Here is a 20115-nt window from a genome sequence, read left to right on the forward strand (position 1 = left end):
TACTTGTTCCACATTCCCAAGCTCGATGTATGGGAATCCATTTACTTGTAAGCCATCTCAAAACTGGCTGCTTTTTGGAGTCAGTATGTTAGGAACTGTCTGTCGCACTAGTACAAATAACATTTTAAGTGAGAGGCAGCAGTCACTCATCTCAACCTCAGCCTATTGTGAACTACATTCGTAAACAGAAGTTGGTACACAGTAACTGGTTCACGCAGAGTTCGGATAAAATGCAGACATTTTAAAAAGGGACATCTTTAATTTACTGTCACAAGAATTACAAAGATGTTATCACACATCGGCTTTTAAGACCACAAAGGTTCCTTATTTATATGTGAACAGTTTGCAAGTCGGACACCGGCATATTAATATACCTAGATGTTTGCAAGAAACCACCAGTTGTGGAAAGGGGATACTTCATACATCTCGTATAAAAAAAAAAACTGGAAGGAAAAGTAAACCTCTATGCATAGAACAATATATTTATTAAATATGCCAAAAATATTAATCTTCACACTTGTTTCTCATTTGACCTAAAAGCTAGTTGACGAAGACCAGGTAGGAGACATTGAGTAGGCAAGGCCTCAGCGCTGGCAGGTGCAGGGCACAGAAAGGTGAAGAGCAGATCCAAGCGAGTTTTGAGAATATCTGCCTCGTTCAGACACATTTTGCAAACTCCATGCATTCCAAGCAGCCTGCACTGCACAGACAAGGGCACACGGATAAGAACCAACCCCTCTTGTGTTATTCATTCCACTAATCCTGGTCAAACCTTATGACTGATGTGATCTCTATTTGCGATGAAGACCAGAATCACAGAACATGGCAAGAAAAGAGCGTGGTGTTCACTTACAGCCCCCAGAAGCACTGCATCATGAACGAAGGCCACCCAGGAGCTCTGCGGGGGACGCGTTCCCTGAGGAGCACCAACTTCATTGCTTAAACTGTTTCAAGCCAAAGCTTTACAGCAACACCTAACTCCATGTTTAGATATCCCCACTTCAGCCAGTATATATCTTAACGTTAAACCATGTTTTCCTGAATTTCAATGCATTTGGGAGGCTGTAGACTAACTAGACATCAGCAAAAACCATTCCTTGGAATTATAATTATGTTTCACATTTGGAGGATGTAGCGGTTGGTAACATTCAGGATCCCCAGCAGACATTCATTTGCAAGTCCAAAACATCAGAATCAATTTCAGGTATTTTTTGGCAGTAACTCCCATTGAAAGTGTTTTGAAAAGTATTCAAAAGAGTGCATGTGTGACCCGGGGCCGAATGCGTTTTCTGACCGAATACTGACACTCTGTCCATAGAGGCGAATTAAACAAATAAAACTCAGTAAGTCAGGACGGTCAACGAAGACGTGACTTAGGCAGGGGTTTGTGGAGACAGAGTCAACTGGTGTAGGGCTTGAGCTGGAAAGGGCAATGCATGGGATGATAACCATTGCTGCTATGTGCAGGGTGGTGAGTGTGAGGTGGTAGTACAGCGACTCAGTGGCACAATAGTGCGGTTTGTGATAGTGTGTTGCCAGTCTGGTGTTGGATGGCAGTGGCCACTTTCCAGTGCATGGTCTATGTTGGGATGAGGCAGGTGGATTGACTACAAAATAGTAATTGCATTGCTTCCAGCATTTGAACGCAACCACACAGTGGCCAAAACAAAGGACAGGCACGCTTGTTTGAAGGATAAGAATATCATACAATAGACCAGTGCAAAGCCCAATACACTTTGCTGCGCAGCATTAGTTCACTTCCCTGGGACACACTGAAGCCCACCTACCTATTGCTTCTCTAGTCTCATCGCAGACGGGCCCACACCATCGACCACATATGCTGGTCACAGTAACTAGACCTGGCGGCCCTCCTGTGCTGTCAGAGCACTGGCGGCCCTCCTGTGCTGTCGGGGCACTGGCGGCCCTCCTGTGCTGTCGGGGCACTGGCGGCCCTACTGTGCTGTCGGGGCACTGGGGGGCCCTCCTGTGCTGTCGGGGCACTGGGGGGCCCTCCTGTGCTGTCGGGGCACTGGGGGGCCCTCCTGTGCTGTCGGGGCACTGGGGGGCCCTCCTGTGCTGTCGGAGCACTGGCGGTCCTCCTGTGCTTTCGGGGCACTGGGGGGGGCCCTCCTGTGCTGTTGGAGCGCTGGCAGCCCTTCTGTGCTGTCGGAGCACTGGTGACCCTGCTGTCGGCGCACTGGCGGACCTCCTATGCTGCTGTAGCACTGGCGGTCCTCTTGTGGTGTCAAAGCACTGGCGGCTCTCCTGTGCTGTCGGAACACTGGCGGCCCTCCTGTGCTGTCAGAACACTGGCGGGCCTCCTGTGCTCTCAGACCACCTTTTCCTGTAAATCTAACATTACCCTGCAAACCCCATGAACCATTAGCCCACTCCTGACCCTTACAATACTCTACTTGCTTACTTCATCTATATTGCAATTCTCATCTTACACTTTAAGAGACTCCTAATGCCCAATCAGCTACTACGTATGCCTCCAAAACTGCACTTTTCACCCTCCTTGCAGATACAGAAATCTGGTTCACTGAATCCGTAATGACGTGCAAGATCCTATCTCGGATTCCTGAAGTATCCTCCTCAGAAAAAACAGATCTAGAAGGAGAGTAAAGATCATCTCTGAAACCTTCTTACTCAACCATGCCCACTGATAAAAAAAAAAAAACTGATTCCCTCAACTCCTTCCGAAGTTTACCGGCTTACATACCAACTCCTTCTACCTCAGGATTGTTCATCGGCCTGCATACTAACCATTTACACCTCAGGATTGTTCACCGGACTGCATACTAACCCGTTCTACTTCAGAAATGTTCGCCGGCCTGCATACTAACCACTTCCACCTCACAATTGTTCAGAGACTGCATACTAACTCCTTCCATTTGAGGAGTGTTCACCGGATCGCATACTAACCCCTTCCACTTCAGGAGTGTTCACCTGGCTGCATACTAACCCCTTCCACCTTAGGATTGTTGACTGCCTTGCATACTAACCCCTTCCACCTTACGATTGTTGACTGGCTTGCATACTAGTCCTTTCCACCTCAAGATTGTTTACTGGCCTGCATACTAATCCCTTCCACTTCAGGAGTGTTCACCAGCATGCATACTAACCCTTTCAGGAGTGTTCACCGGCCAGCATACTAACCCCTTCCACCTCAGGTTAGTTCCCCAACTTGCATGCCAGCCCTTTTAATGAATGAACCCTTGCCCTTGATCAGATTCCACTTCCCTCTAAACACAATTCCAAATCAGTGACATCAATAAAGAAACGTTTGTTAAAGGAACAACTCCTATGGAAGGGTCTTAAAAAGACAGATTTTTTTTAAAGTTCTGAAGATTTACCTGCGGAAATCTACATGTGGACCTTGATTAGCTAATTGCTTCATAACAATCGCATTACCTATCGCACTATGGATCTTATCTGGTGCAAAGTCACCTGACCCACACCTGTGGAACAACTGCTACACAGTGTACTACACAGAAACAATAACATGTATTGTAAATGTATTCATTCTGCATGAACTAGAGTTCCTTCTCTAACAAATCAGACTGCGTTCCCTAACATGAGACCGCTGGCTGTCCATTAAAAAGGATCAGTGTGGTGGAAAAGTAATGAAAACAGGATATTTTATTCATTCCTTTCTGGAGATGCATGAAGTCTGAAAATGTGACGCATGCAGATGGCCAGACCAATCCACTTCTGCTTAGCATAATTGTATGTGGTCCACTGCTTCCCAAGTCAACCAATGCCTATTTTACAAAGCGTCAATTCTGTAGCTCACGTACATGGACCTTGAACCTTTGAACTGTTAACTGAACTGTGTTCTCTTTATCCAAGAGAACAAAAAAACATTTCTACAACAAAAACAGGGGTCTAGAATAAATCTGAGTGAACTTCAGTGTCCTTCGTTCTGTTATTTGTCACAAACCTTTCTGCTGACATTGACCAGTATCGCTGTACACCCACCACTGTGCATCGCCAACATAGAGGTGGAGCATTACAATTATCACCATACGTATGTGATTCCTCTTTGGGTAGAAAGTCCAAGTGTTGCTTGTCCATTAGACACAAGTGTTATCTGATGCAAACCCAACTCTTGAGGCAGGCAATACTGCTACACTAGTTTTTGTTGCAAGTAGCAGAACAAGATGACCTTTCCTTTCTCGGCGTATATAGCATCAAGAATTCTTCCACCGGCTGCTTGCACGACATTACTTGGGCAAACATAACTTTTCAACCCCAGGCTCATTTGTGAGTTTGTCGAGGACTGTGGCCAAACTGCCATTGGTGGTACCATGGACTACACCAAAGCAGCCTTGAGCAGCCACACAAGGCTGTGTTTATGCATTAAAGGTGTTCTTGTTAACACAGAAATCAACCCTAGTGCCAAGGTTGGCTTTGGACACCATTTTGTTGTGGGTATATCATAATTGACTTGGTCTCACATTTGTGTTCGGGAGACTGCTGCGTCACTGACCTTTAGAATCAGTCTTGTTCAAATTGTGTTCTTTATTTTTTTTCAGATGGTCAATCAGATTTTTTTGTTTGCTGAAACGTCTACCGCACTGAGGACATCCATATGGCTTTGGCACCGGGTGCAGTTTGTGATGTTTAATAAAGGAAGAAGGATCTGGGAAACTCTCACCACATTCACAACACACAAACGGGTTTTCTCCTGCATGTGTCAACTCGTGCGCGGACAGCTGAGAGTACTGGCTAAACCCTTTGCCGCACTCATTGCACTTGAACAACTTCTCCATCTGCTGATGCTTGACCAACTGTGAGCGCAAGTTGAAAGTCTTCCCACATTCATCACAAGTGAACACTTTTTCGATCACATGGCTTTGCTGGTGTCTGTATAGTTGTACTTTGTGAGTGAACTCCTGTCCACATTCCTCACAGGAATGCATTACTCTTGTGTGCGCGCGCATATGCTTGGTCAATGAAGACATGCTAACAAAAGCCTTTTTGCATTCAGTACAGGGATATGGTTTCTCGTCTGTGTGTATAAGTTTGTGCGTCGTCAGGAGTATTTTCCGTGAAAACCCTTTCCCACACTCGTCACATTCATATTTGTGGGTCGCAAAGAAGTCTGATGAGTCGCTGGAACTCTCTTCACTTTCTATGTCTGTTTCTCCACTAAAACCCGGCCCGCTCTCCTCATCTGCAGGTGACGGAGCATCACTAGCACCCGTTCCACTTTCCACACCTGTAGGCAATGGAGGGTCACCTTGTGGGCCTATAGAAGACTGAGCAACACTGACACCAAGTTCATTTTCTAGATCCATGGATGCCTGAGCTCCATTGACACTCAGACCACTCTCTGGTTCTGTACATAATGGCTCTCCACTGGAGCTCTGTCCACTTTCAGGACATGTTGACAACTGAGTTTCACTCACACTGGAAGCACATTCAGGAGCAAATGAGGACTGAACACTGCTGAAACCTTGTCCTCTGTCTGTAGAGGTACACAGCTGGTCAGCTGCATGCCTCTTCTCATGTTTATAGAGGTTTCCTAAACGACGGAAGCTCATCCCACACACACTACACACACGCGAGCCACTGCTTTGGTGGCTTTTCTTATGGACATTAAGACTGGCTTGCTTCCGGAACCTTTTCCCGCACTCACTGCATTCATATGGCTTCTCCCTTTTGTGACTTCTCTGGTGCATGCGAAGGGCAGAGCTTCGGCGGAAGCCTTGGCCACAATCGCTGCATTCATATGGCCTCTCTCCTGTGTGATCCCTGGAGGTTCTGGTGGATGATGCTAACTTCTTGATCTCTCTTTCAAATGCAGTGGATTGACGGCGTTTCTTTCTCATGATTGGGGTTCTCTGCTTCCGGGGTGCTTTTGGCTCTTGTTTTATTGCTGCTGCTAGCTTGGAATAATAACGTTCATTTGTAGCATTTCCCGGCACAGGTACGTACGATTCCACATCTCCAGGAAAATGTTCATTGTTACGTTTCATGTATTTATTACTTGGGCTGCTTCCTGTTGGTTTTAAAGAGAAACAAGAAGTTATGTTACAATAGATAAAGAACATATTACAAGTGCAACATTAGCATTAACCAACTTAAACAGTTTGCAAACAAGCAATCGTTTCTTATTTGCTACCATGAACCAGTGTGTGGCATCCTCCTTGTCAGGTTACACAATGATGTCACTGTTGTCAAGGTTATGAGGGTTCTCTGAAGGGCGGTTCATCCAGACAGACCAGGGCTGAGCATCTAACTGCATCTGACCCTGGTGGGGTTATTTATGTATCCAGCCAAGTTACAATAAACACTCTCCTAATCTACTAGCATGATCTGTGTATTCCCATGTGCAAACCTGCATCACAATACAGTTTCTAAAATAAGAATACAGCTCTCTTCACTGCTCTTCCAGAAAGCGAATGCCCTAATTAAATCTATAATTATTTTTGTGAGGTTCTACGGAGGACATGAACCATGGCTGATGCATGTGGGGGTCGTGTACCTCTGCAGCAGCAACACCTATTTTGAACAACTTTCTACTCAATGGAACTCAGGTTTTGTAAATAAGCTGTCTATGCAACAGAGTCCAGAGAAGGTATTCCAACTCTGGAGATTTGCAAGAGCCGATGCAACCCAGGAAGCCTGTTTAGGAGCACCATAGTGTCAAGTCTATCACAAACATATCAGTGGGATAGAACAGAAGAAAACAACTGTATATCTTGCTTCTGTCTGGAAAAGCACCACAAAACTAAACACCTACATCTGTGATTAATATGCACAATGGTATGTTGCCTTTCAGTTAGCGAGCACTTGTAAGTTACTATCTTTCTAATGCAGTGAGCAAAGAACCAAGGATCACAGATCATTTTGTTTAAATATCTACAGAGTATGCCCTGTAGAAGTAGGTTCTGTGATAAAAAAAAACCCTGTAAGGTCCCACCTTAGACAAATCCTCGGGAGGTAAACATGATTGCACAAAAAACTGGTATGTGAGAGGCTTCCGAATTACAAGCAAACAAACATTCTCCCTCATAAATCTATCAACAGGCCAGACAGATTTAATGATGGAGTTCAGGACTCTCTCGGGCTTGTTGTGTCCTGACCAATCCCACAAGGAGCACACTCACTTGTCTTACACCAGACTCCAGAATTGGACAGACTACATGTGTTTGATTGTTATATATATTTGATTGTTATATATATTTGCTAAGCAGATTTTCATTCGCAAGAGTATCCTGGCGTTGAGCAGGTGTGTACCTAGACCTGCATAGGGTAGGTTGGTTAATTGAAAAGTTAAATCTTTAGCGGAATTCATGCAGAAAGGAGGATCTGATGAGGAGCGGGAGGCCATTGCATGCTTCAAGTGAGATATAAGAACAGCCATCCTGATCTGGTTCTGTGAATGAATGAGATGTGTGCGAGTAAAAGATTGCGGTTCAGAAGTGTCTGGGTGATTGGTGGGAAGAGATGCAACTGTTAAGGTAGGTGGGACCTAAGTTGTTTAGTGTCTTGAATGTGTTTGTGTGGAGTTTCAAATGAGCGTCTGTGTATCGGGAGCCGGTGGAGCTCTCTGGAGAGTGGTGTGATGTGGATTCTGTGTGGGAAGCTGAGGATGAATTAGATTGCAGAGTGCTGGATGGGTTGCTGTTTTCTACTGAGTTGCTTGGTGATCCCGGCATACAGGTTGTTCCCACAGCCCATCATGCTGGTGACTAGGATGTGACAGTTTTTCCAGTGCTGCTTGGGAGTCATTTGAAGATATTTTTCTGCATCTTCAGGGTGCGGAAGCAGGATGCAATGACCGCGTTGAATTGTGCAGTTATGTCTCATTTTCTATTGCTGATCATTTCAAGGTTTTTGGCATGGGTGCCAGATAGGGGTTTGAGCTTGCCAGCCACCAGTTGTAGTCCCATGGTAAAGTGTTCTTGAAAAAGATCACGACTTCTGTCTTGTCGATGTCGAGCTTGAGGCAGTTGGTTTTCTTCCAGTTGGTGACATCGGTCATACAGGCGGGGAACTTGTTTCTTGTGTTGGAGATCTTGTTCGAGAGTGAGTATAAATTGTGTGTTGTTAGCACTCTGAGATTCTTGGTTAGCCAAGAGTCACTTTTCTTCCCCCCACTCCTCTGCTGTAAGGTACCTTACTTCGTTTCTTGTCCTGTTCTTGAATTCCTTTTGTTAGGTTTTTAATGTCCCCAGGGTTTTCCTGCAGGGTTTCTTTGTTTTTTTTTTTTAAGGAGTTTTATATAGCGCTAACTCGACCTGAAGGTATCAGAGTGCTTTACATGAGCACTAGTTATGTTACAGACAGACACATTCATTTTTGGTAGGCACGGGGAGATTAAGTGATTTGCCCAGAATTTGAGGATGATGCGTTTCCCTGCAGAGACTCGAACCTGGTTATCCGGCTTCAATGTCGACAGCTCTAGCCATTAGGCCACAGCCTCTTGTTAACATTGGGCTCCCAGTTTTATCTTTGCATTTCAGGTTTGATCTCCCACTTCAGGCGTATCTTGTTAAGGCCTCCACTGGCTTGTTTTAGGTCGGGAAAACTGGAAAAAAACATTCCCCGGCGGGCCTGCTTTCTTTTGAAGGCCAGCTCCGTGTTACAGATTACCTGAAAGGTTTGCTCAGATGAACATGCACTCTCTATCTTCTTGTTGCTGATCTGACATCTCTGGGTGCCTGTAGGAAACGGGGGGAGGGGTAGGGGTTGGAAAGGGGCTTTTGTATTGATTATTTTGAAAAATTTGGACTGTTTTTCTGTGTTGTTTTGGAGTGTGTTAAACTCCTTTTAACTTTTTACACTCTTTACGATGCATGGCGGCCATTTTTGAGCCACACGTCGGGACGGTTAGCGCTCTAGTCTTTTGCCGCCCTGCCATTTCAGTATTTACCGGCCACGGGACAGACGCACAGCGGGGGTGCCGAAGGAGCACCTAAGGCAAGCCCGTCCGAGCCTGGTCGGGACCAGGTGCCAGGACCGCTGGACCAATCAAGAGGAGTACTTATAGCTACTCTCCTTCCCAGTTGAAGGAACTTAAGACTTTACACGCCCTGTCTACTATTTAATCCTGAATCCATGGCCTCACTTTGCCCCTGCTGCGGGTTCGCACTTAAGCCTAGTGAAGGCCATTGTCTAGAAATTGACAAACCTCAGGGGAATCTTTCCGTTATCTACCACAAGGAAGTGGAGGAAAAGTACTCCTTTTTCAACATAAATTGTCGTTCACTTGCAAAGCATAAGTTAGCTATTCTGGCTCTTTTGATTAACGAGGAACCAGATGCCATTTTACTTACTGAAACTTGACTTCATGGAAGCTCTGGCCCTGACATAGCTGTTGCTCTGCCCCCTAACTATGCTATTGTTAGAAGAGACAGGGGAATCAAAATTGGGGGCGGTGTAGCCATTATTTTTTAAAAATTCTCTTACCTGTAAATTTGATATTCTACACTTACAGGGTTGTGAGGCTGCTCTTTTTAGACTTATTTTAACCCCCCAATTAACATTTTCGGGAATCTTGCTTTATCGGCCACCTGGGCCTGCAGGGTCCAGGGCCGCGTCTTTTCCGGATCAAGTTATACGATGCCTCGTAGACTCTACCAATATTACTATATTGGACGATTTAAATCTACATTTTGAAGAGGCAACCTGTGTAACCAGTGCTGCACATCTCAGATTTTGCTGCGGTGAATATGTTGCTCTGCAATTCAAGGCCTACTCAGGGGGACCCCATCTTTTCTAATATGCAAAATATTTGCTGCTCCCCAGCTTTGCCTGTATTGTGCTCCGATCACTTCCTAGTTGGCTTTCTAATCTCAGATGACTTACTTGTTCCGTCCCCAACGGCCTCTGGTCTTACAGCTAAATCTAGGCAGTGAGAAAAATTAAACACTGACGTGTTCAATAATATGCTGTCCAAAATAGCCCCTATAGTAAACCTTTCATTTGCAGACAATGTGGTTGCCGTCGAAAGTTCAATTTTTAACTCTGTTGAGGTCTGCCTCCCTTGATCTGCCACTAAAGCAAATAACAACCGTCCACCTGCCCCTTGGTTTACAGAGAAACTAAAAATGGAAAAATGTAAAATATTGGAGAGGCATTGGAGAAAGATGTATGCACCAGAGGCCAATCTAGCTTATAAAAAGGGTCTAAGGGATTATCACCCACTTTGCAAGACTGCACACACAGATTATGTGACATCAGTTGAGTCCAGAGCACAGAATAATCCCATGCAACTATTCAAGCTTGTAAAAACGTCTGTCATGGGCCAACTGCCTACCTGCTTCTCCTGATTTGAGTGCTTCACAATGTGAGGAGCTTGCGACATTTATTTTTGAGTAAAGTTGGAAAAAATCTATGGCTCATTTCAGGAATCTACGCCGAATAATGCCTCACAGCAATCTGGGAATTCCCATCATTTTGTTAACGAGGGGCCCGTACAGGCAGACCTGTCTGTTAAACATACTGACAAACTTGACTTTTGGGCACCCTTAGAAATTAATTCCTTCAGGCGGATTTTGGGGAGACTGAAATTTGGCTCCCCCAGAGATCCCATTCCTGTCACTGTGCTTCAGAAATGTGCACAATCCTCACTGATGCTGATCATGGAGCTGCTTACTGCCTCTTTAAAAGAGGCTATTGTTCCATCTATCTAGAAGCACGCAATAGTTCTCCCATTGTTAAAGAAGGCCACAGCTGAACCCACACACGTATCTAATTTTAGGCTCATTTCCCTCCTTCCTGCGTTTTCCAAAGTTTTGGAAAAGCGTGTCAATTTCCAATTGACATCTTTTGTGAATTCACAAAATTTCCTTCATGGCTCCCATTCAGGCTTCAGAGCAGGTTTTTCTACTGAAGCCGCTTGCTTGGGGTCACAGATATGATGGGTCAGCAAGATGACGCAGGCAGAACTGTGGCACGTATCCTTTTAGACCTGGGTGCCGCTTTTGACACTGTTTCGCATACCGTTACTGCAGGCTTTGCAATTTCTGGGGGTGACCGACAGGCCACTCAAGTGGCTTGCAGACTTCCTGACGAATCGCACGTTTCAGTTTCTCTCGCCGACAGCGTGCTCTGCGATTCTCAACTCACCTTATGGGGTTCCCCAAGGCTCTATCCTCAGCCCCCTACTATTTAACGTCTATAGTAGGCCTATGGCAAGGATAGCAGAGTAAGCTGGGTTGTCCCTTTTTTCATACGCCAATGACACCCAGATTGTCTTCTCCCTCTCTGCTGATGGGGCATTTAAACCCTCCCTACTTCAGGCCGGCTTGAGGAATATTGCAGGTTAGATGCACACCAACCTTAATTGACGATCAACAGTTCATGAAGCAGCAAGCAGTGAGAGTAGCCTCTACTTTCTTCACAATCCTTAGATGGCTAAAAAAAATCTTACGGATGTTGTCTCCTTCTACCCAACGTACTGTGGTCCAGGCGCTCATCCCCTCAAGACTAGAGTAACATTTTGTATTTGGGTGCCATCAATGATGTGTTAAACAAGCTTCAATTAGCACAGAATGCTGCTGCGACGCTGCTGTGTAAGATTCCTAAAACTGCTTCAATGGAGATCACTTCGGGATCTCCATTGGCTCAGGATTGAGTGCCGCATTAACTTTAAGGCATTGAGTCTTATGTTTAAGATAAAATCTGGAAAGGCAGCTCCTTACCTGAAGACTCTTGTTCAACCCTGCGTACCATCCCGTGCACTCTTCTCAGCCATTCAGGCTAAGTTTATTGTCCCTAGGATGAGACTAGTGCGTATGGGCGATCGCTCCTTTTCGTATCTGGGTTCTTCTTTATGGAACTCCCTTCCTGTAGGTCTCCGAGGTGAACTTTCTTATGAGAAATTCCATAGGAGCATAAAAACTTGGCTATTTAACATGTATATTTTCTTCCCTCTTGCTCTTGGATCTTTTCAGGCGGCGCCGGGAAACCCTAAGGTAGCTGGGCTTCTTACAAAATCAAAACAACAATAACATGATATCGGACCCCATCGCAATCTTGTGAGGTCCTGCATGAGTTTCCTCCAGGCTCGGGTTGGTTTGCTGTTGCCGGGTAACAGAGGTGCTTCTAGCCCTGCTGCGGGTGTCGTGTGCTTACTTCAGGGAATGGTCGAGCGCCTCTTACCTCCGCTGGGGGCCTGTGACAACACGTTTGGGTGCGCTTGTCCCACAACCCTCTACGCTTATTCTGCTTTTTAAAAAAATGTTAATTTAAGAAGCAAACACAAGACGAAAGGCATCCTCTGCACCTGTGTGAAGAAAGTACCTTGGCGGCCAACCACGAAAGCTGTGTGCACGTCGACCACTATTTTAGGCGGTTGGGAAAACATCGTTAGATTGCATGAAGTGGCCATTTTAAGTTGTAGGTGGTCTCATAGGTCACTTTTGGCAGTTGTAGTCCGTTTCAGGTGGGAGACATAACTGACTCCTGAGCTACCTGTTTATTTTGCCTAAATTGGGAAATCTGACACCCTGCTTGTTACCACTTTGCCTGTTTAGGCTTCCCTGTTTGTTTCACACCACAAGCACGTCTGAGGAGACCTTGGGGGACAGGATGAAGCATAGATTAGAGGGTTTTGTCAGCTGTACTCTTGAGAACTTGATGGGGTCTGTGACGATACCATGAATGAGAAATAGCAGCCTTCTCTAAGAAGGATAGGATTATTGAAGGTGCAGAGCAGCCTGAAGGCCTGGATGGGGTAGTTAAGGGCTAAAGAAAGAGGACTTCAGGTGATAGCCTCTGTAAAGGGGCAAAGAGGTCTAATTCCACCAGGGACGATTTGTCATGCAATGTAAGAGGCAACAAGAGCGGTGTCAGATGGGCAAGAATGAGGCCCAGATGTTCCCATTTGTATTGACAATGGCAAGACTTTTGAGCCTGAGACGGACGTCTCCTGCTCATCTGACTTTGATACTGACCATGACGAAGTGGAGGTCAGGAGGATGGGAACATCTGATAAGGCATCAAAGGCCTCAGGATCCAAGATGGGCATTGCTTTTCTTAAAATTGTTTTTTAAATTATTTTTATTGAAACCAAAAAATAAGGAATTAACTACATTATGTCTTTATTGTACATCATTACATTTCTACAGTGATATTGCATATCAGACGAGCATCCACCCTTTTCCCACCCACCGGCAACCTTAAGAGTGGAAATAGACACTCACAACAGCAGGGTCAGGCTGCAGAACCCTGCAAGGAATAAACACATAGTCCTCCAAGATATTCATTCCACCTGCCCATATTTTCTCCTACTTTTTGGGACAGCCTGTTTTTTAAAAAAAAACACTTAACAATTACCCTTCTTAGGTCCCAAGATGGGCATTGTTGAACCATTTGGGGAAGATATATTTGACCCACTTCTTATCGAACACCCCTTATCCCGAGAGAAATCACCTTCTCAGCACGTTGCTGATTACCTTACCACTTGGTTTAGCAACGCAAGCCTGAAGGGTTGCAATGACTCCGGATCTGGATGCACAAGTGGTGGCATTTATTGGCAAGGGCAATAAAGAGCCTAGGAAAAGGCTTGATAAGGGTTTGATGCCCTGCCAGAATTGTCAGCTTGACATCACTGACCCCCCTGACCAAATATTCGAGGTAGCCTATCTTGGCGACAACCTAGTTGACCCCAAGGAACTGCACCAATGGGCTCAAAGGGCCAGCCGTCTTCTGGGGAACGCAAATACTGCGCTCTCCTATGAAAACAAATAAGAGTGTCCTCCTCCTCGAATTGGCCACTAAGGAAGGGGGTTCTACAACTCAGGGGCACCTCTTCTGAGACTAATTCATCAGGGCCATGGGCACATATGTGGAGTGTTTGGCTCCATCCAAAAGTCCCTTCATACAGACCATTCCTGGGACGTGGCGTAAGATTTATCCAGAAAGGCAGAGCAATTTTTAGGTAGGAGACAGACGTAGTAATAGAATCGGATGCAAGTTTAGAAGGATGGGGAGTGAAATGTGGTAACTTATCAACTGGGAGACATTGGGCAGATCAAGAGAAGGGATTACACATCAACTTGGAATTGTTGGCATATTAGTTTGCAATTGGATGCTTTACCCAAGGTATGATGAAATGTTGTGTGATGCTGCGTATCAGTCCTACAAGTACCGACTTGCACCCACCTGGGTGATCCACTAAAGAACTGCAAGTACCAGAGTCCCGAGGGGCGATCCAGAGGAGGGGCTAGCGGTGTGCTCTCCATTTTTGACGAAACACAATACGGCTCCCTTGAGCTTTGGGCCGACGGGCTCTTGGAAGACGCACCTGCGTGCCGGTTCTGGCATTGAGGCCTTTGACTGTTGTGTGGCGGCCTTCTCTTCCACCCCTAATGATCTTTCTCTACTGATGAAGGAAGTTACCCCGAAACATGTCTCGGGCGATATCCTAAAACCCGGGACATGTATCGGGTCTAGAGATTCATCAGTCCTACAAGTACCGACTTGCACCCACCTGGGTGATCCACTAAAGAACTGCAAGTAACAGAGTCCCGAAGGGCGATCCGGAGAGGGTCTAGCGGTGTGCTCTCCATTGATGACGAAATCAACTTTTTAATTGATTGCCAGCGATTAATTACTGTGACACTGTTTCTAATCTTGGCTACTTATCTTCTGTGAATTGTTTTGAACTGTGAGGCATAACAATGAGCCGTATGTCTGATATGCAACAAATTATGCGATTTGCACTATACTTTCCTTACTTATCCTTCTATCCTCACTCCAATCACAACACTCACTATATTACTCCTATCTCCCTTCTATCTTCCATCATTTTTTGGAATAACCTTACAAACTGCAATACGTTCAGTGTGATTTAATAACACAGACTACTGAATATATAGTATTTGTTTTTCATTATTTTAATTTTGTGTTGTTGACGGATTTTCTATTGAGACTATTTTTTGCAATGTACTGTCGTCGAAGACCATGGCCAGCACTTGCGTAAGTCCCAAACTGTGTGGGAATACCAGTCCAACATGCTGTGTTCACGGACCGCAGTGCAAGGCTGGTGGAAGAGAAAATGCTCTTGCCAAGTGTGTTCAGCCTTTTGGATTCCCTTTCCAGTGGTGTGGTAGGCAACGTGCAATGGTTCACTTTGGATGTGGAGGTTTGGACGACCAGGCTCTCTGGGGTAGGGAATGCTGGCTCCCCAGGAGCGGGGCGAAGGCAGCCTGCTATTGTCTTGTGCACTGGTGCACCTGCTGGGTATTTACATAGAACAGTATCCACTGTCTGGTTCTAGAAAATCCTACTTTGTTCTACCAGACTTCTGTTTCGAGGTGTATTGAGGAGGGGGCGCAGTGACTGCCTCAAACTAGATTTTAGTGTTCAATATCATAGAACACAAGGATTACCATAGGGTACTCCCCACAACCACCCAGCCCTCAGAGCCCAAGCTTAGTGTGGTCAAAGGCTTCCGCCATCTTGAAAAAGCCCAAAGTGGGTGGGGTTGGCCTAGAGATCTTTTACCCCATTGGTTAGAGTCATTCCCAAACAACTGGTTGTACCGGGCATGAATCTGGCACCTCCAGGCACCCACTCGAGAACACTTCTAGAAATGGGGAAGATCAGAAGATGACTGAACATGCCTTCTGAGACCTAAGAGCCCTGGAGGACAATACCTTCTCTCCATTTGGTACCCAGGACAAAGCAAAGGCCTCCAAAGCTGATAAGACTGACCTCCTTTTAAAGCTACAGGGACATAAGAAGCTACAAGAGGTCTTTTTCTGCAAATACCCAGATGATCAGTGGCAACTGGACCTAGACTGGACCCTGCTCTTGGGCTCTGCCTGACACTCAGTCTCCAAGTGCCTTTCCTGATGTCCAAATCTTTGACCAGGACAAATCTTGTAAGTGTTGGACACGCACTCCATCACAGCCAGCCTCAAACGGAGCCTAGGTTCCAGTCCAAGTTGACCATTGACTATCACAGGCACTTTGTGCTTCTTGCCACTATTCTTATTTTAAACTAAAAATGAATATTTCCGGTTTTCCTTATTGGATTTTATAATATTGGGTATCATTTTCTTTATTACTTTTTATTGTTTTTGCATTTCACCTTTCTTACCGTTTTGGTACAGCAAAGGTACTTTACACATGGCTCCCAAGTTCTGGGCCATTTCCACCGGGGGCTGAGCTCAGATGAATTTAGTGACTGAGGACTGACCCCGACAAAGGCTGTGATGATTCTTTGCGGTGAGTTGTACCTGGCCCCCATAATAATCATCCAATTTCGAACACTTCCGCAAACATGTTAATATTTCAGACATGCAGCGACGCTAGTGCAAAAATCTCTCAACAATCTTCACTGGATGACTGTTAATGTTGTGGAGGTAGGGGACAGCAGCAATGACATTTAACGAACCACAGAAGTTCAAACTTGAAGTTCCGTTCCGCTTCAATAATCAGAAGTGAATTGCTGTCTTTATCCACTTCCCAAGATTCTCCCACCTTTGCCTCCTCTTCAGACTGAATAAAAAGGCAACGCCATGCCAGATATTAGCCCCTCTAATCAATGCTATATGCAGTCTCTACATCTCTGTACTAGGAAACGATTGCTTGTTAGTATGCATACTATATAAGCATCAAACCACCAAACACATAGCATGCTGTTAACATACAAAGAAAGCAGTCCTGATACACAGTTCAAATCTAACTTAATACTGTACCTTGACAGGGTGCTGTTCTTTTTACTCCACCGCCACATGAGGATGTCTCTTGGTAAGGAACTTCTATCTCAAAAGCTAATATCATCACCTCATTATCAAACTCTACTATTTCTTGGTACTCTGGTTCAATTTTTACAGTGGCAGCATCACAGGAGGTCTTGTCTAGGATATTGGTTTCTAGAACCTGAAGTGACGAGTTTACGCCACTGTCACACGAAAGCTCTTGGTTTTCAACTTTCAGAGTAGGCTCACTGTCGATTTTCTTGCATGACTGCAGTTTGTCCCCAACTTTGGGATCTAGAGTCTTAACACCAGGGTGGGTTTTAACAGTAAGAGCCGGTGCCTGCATGCCAACACCACAAGGCTTCTGCTGGGTTTTAGTGTTAACATGTGGTGCTTTCATACTACCGACAGATGACAACTTTTTTTGGCTTAGATGTCTGACTGTGAATTCAGGATCCTTCACTTTACATTCATTTGATGACCTTTTTTTGATAGGTCGCCTTGCTTCAAAAGCTGCTTTCTTCACACCCACACGACACAAACTCCCTCCACTGATAGAAGATGGCGCCTTTTCACTAGAAACTTCAACTTCAAATGCTGGTGGCTGCACACCACCGTCACTTGATGGCATTTCTTGGTTAGGAAGTTCTACTTCAAAGGATTGCAAGTTCACATCACTGTCACATGTTGACATCTCTTGGTTAAGAATGTCTATACTATAGACTGCAGTCTTCACTCCATTGTCACACAATGAACTCTCTTGATTTGGAAGTTTTATTTCAAATGTTGTTTCTGATACTTTACTGTCAGAGGACATTTCCTTTAGACCAGTAAGTTTAGCTCCACTGTCACAGGACGGCATCCCTTGGTTAGGAAACAATACTTTAAAAGGGGGAGTACTGAGTCCATGATCACTCAATTGTTTCTGTGGGTTTTGAAGCTGTAGTTTGAAGGCTGGGGCAGTTCCTCCACCCTCAAGGGACTGCTTCTCTTCACTTGGAAGTGTTAGTTCAAAGGCTTGTGTCTTTATTCTACTCTCGCACAAAGGTTTGCTTTGGTTTTTGAAATCAAATTTGAAGGCCGGTGAACTCAACCCACTATCTCGCAACAACTTCTCTTGGTTAGGAAGGTCCAAATTGAATTTAGACACCTTGACTCCACTTTCCCATGATGGCCTGTCCTGGTTGGGAAGCTCTACCTTGAAGATTGAGACCTTCACTCCACTGTCACGAGACAACCTCTCTAGGTTTGGAAGGTCCAGCTTGAGTGTGGTTGACACCTTCATTCCGTCACGTGACGATCTATCTTGGTTAGGAATTTCTAATTTGAAGCTTGGCGTCTTTACCCCACTGTCAATTGAGGCCTTATCAAGTTTGTTCAGATCTAGTTTGACGCCTGGTGAATTCACAAGACTGTCACCTGATGACGAGTCTATTATGAAGGCGAGCGTCTTCACTCCGCTCTCACTTGATGACTTGTCTTGGTTTCTGGGTTCTAGTTTTGAGGTTGGTGCATTCCCCTGACTGCCACATGATGACATGTCTTGTTTCAGGCATTCTATCAGGAAGGCTGGGGTCTTACCACCACTGTCATATGATTGCTTGCTTTGTTTATTTAGCTCTGCATTAAGTGCTGGTGCATTCATTCCATTGTCACAAGACGAAGTTTCTTCATTAAGCTTCAGTTCGAAGGCCAGTGTACTCTCGACATGGTTATCAGACGGCGTCTCTTGCTCAGGCGACTGATCCTGGTTGTGCAACTCCTCTTGGGGGCAGACCCTCTGGTCATTAGAAGGGGAATCATCCACTGAAATTAAAGGAGAGTTTAAATACTGTTAAAATAAACTCACGTGGTACAGTGAAATAACATAATTTGATCTACATTTAGTCACTATGTAAGGGAACTGTGCTGTGGTAGCATAGATTTGATACTCAGAGCTTGCCCTCTAAACATTGGATTTTCAATGAATACAACTTCATGGTCCTTCTTAGTAGCAGTAAAAACATTATGTTCTCTAGTAACTGAAGCACAAAAGAAAAGAAAGGATTTACCTGCACACTGGTTTTGCAGCATGCCAAAGGTTTCATATCCTGGGTGCGGGTGAAAGAAAATGGTTACCTACCTGTGTCAACAGCTCATAGTTTGAATAGTTATAAAGTTATAAAGTCTGCTATCCAGTTTATCGTAAAACCCCAACGTTTTTGAAAAACCTTTCCTAATGAACCTCTTACATGTCAACCCCCTCTTCAGAGAGAGATTTTTCACCCTCATGTGTATGTGCGTGTTCAGAGTGAGCATGGCAAGCATTAATTTACCTTTGTCGTGTCACCCATAAATGAAGTGTGTAGACACTCTCCGAAGACAACAGTGACACCATTTAGTGGAGGGGAGTTACTGCTATTTCTAGGCCTGTACAAGATCATGAAAACAGTGGTGCATCAATTGTAAGTCCTTTGCAGCTGGTTTTCAAAGTAGCCTAAAACAAAGTTTAAAAGAAACTAGATTTAAGAAGTCATCCCGACCAGCATCCCTGCTTACTTCGCAGCCAAGCACACCATCTCTAGGACTCTAACAACACCTGTGTCAAGTCCTTCATCGATCTGGAAATTAAGTAAAGGAAAAAAAGGGGGAGTTTTTTTTTCTTTGTTCAACAACTCTGTGGTCTTTTCCAACTGTGCTCTTACAGTTTGGAAACAAATATCTAGAATTTGTTAGGATCAACTAACAAGGGCCCGATTTAGGCTAGAGTTGAAGACGCACTTCTTTCAACACGATACTGTAAGAGTGTACTTCTGCTCCCAGAACCCAGCTCCCTCTCCTGTCACAAGTTGATTGTAAGCCTACCTATTGGCGAGGTGCATTCTATACAAATAGTGCATTCATACCTACACAAAAGTCCTACACAGTCTCCCTTTTGGGCTTGCACCAACAAAGCTCCTATTTTGTACACTCACTGTACCCCCATCCCCTAGCAGTGCCCTTTGTCCCCACGTCTAGGCCTCGGTGTACTCCAACAACAAGAGTTCCACAAAAAACAAATTCCCTTAAGTTTGTACAACTACCACAAATCAACAATTTGTAATCTTCTTAAAGTATTTCGCCACAGATTCCTTAAATCTGACGCAAAATGCAGCAGGAACCTAGCAACATCAAAGATAAGAAATGCCCTGAATGGGGAGGAGCTACGACAGCAAACAAGATAGCCGCTTAGTCTCCCGGCTCCGCCTACCTCCGTCTTTCGCTTGAAGATCCTGTCATCTATCCTGATGTTCCGCCCCATATCCGTGTCTATAAACTAATCTGCAGTCCGATGAAGCAATCCCGAGACTTTTCCGACATTGTGGCGTGGAGTAATGCCGAGGTTTGACTCGAGGCCTAACCCAGTCTGGAAGCCGGGGTCTCGAGTGCTTGTCCAGCCGAGTCCTAGTTGAACAACAGCGGACTG

General features: G+C 45.1%; 1 protein-coding gene across 4 annotated transcripts in view; it reads right to left on the minus strand.

Annotated features, from left to right (window-relative positions):
* Nucleotides 1-239: 239 nt before the first annotated feature.
* Nucleotides 240-20115, minus strand: part of LOC147725709 (uncharacterized) — a 218115-nt gene continuing 198239 nt past the window's right edge. For 2 of the 4 annotated variants that reach the window (XR_015309801.1, XR_015309800.1), the window contains 3 exons: nucleotides 16668-18476; nucleotides 2117-6007; nucleotides 240-1971 (listed from right to left, as the gene is read on the minus strand). Coding sequence is in view for 2 of the 4 variants with exons in the window: in XM_086964391.1 (XP_086820517.1) it covers nucleotides 4485-6007; nucleotides 16668-18476 (3332 nt within the window). In the remaining 2 variants the exon portion in view is untranslated. Of the gene's footprint in view, nucleotides 6008-16667; nucleotides 18477-20115 lie in introns of all 4 variants that reach the window. The other 2 variants (XM_086964391.1, XM_086964390.1) reach the window with 1 other exon arrangement.

The sequence above is a fragment of the Lissotriton vulgaris genome, chromosome 3_2, assembly GCF_964263255.1.
Source record: "Lissotriton vulgaris chromosome 3_2, aLisVul1.2, whole genome shotgun sequence".
NCBI classification, from domain to species: Eukaryota; Metazoa; Chordata; class Amphibia; order Caudata; family Salamandridae; genus Lissotriton; species Lissotriton vulgaris.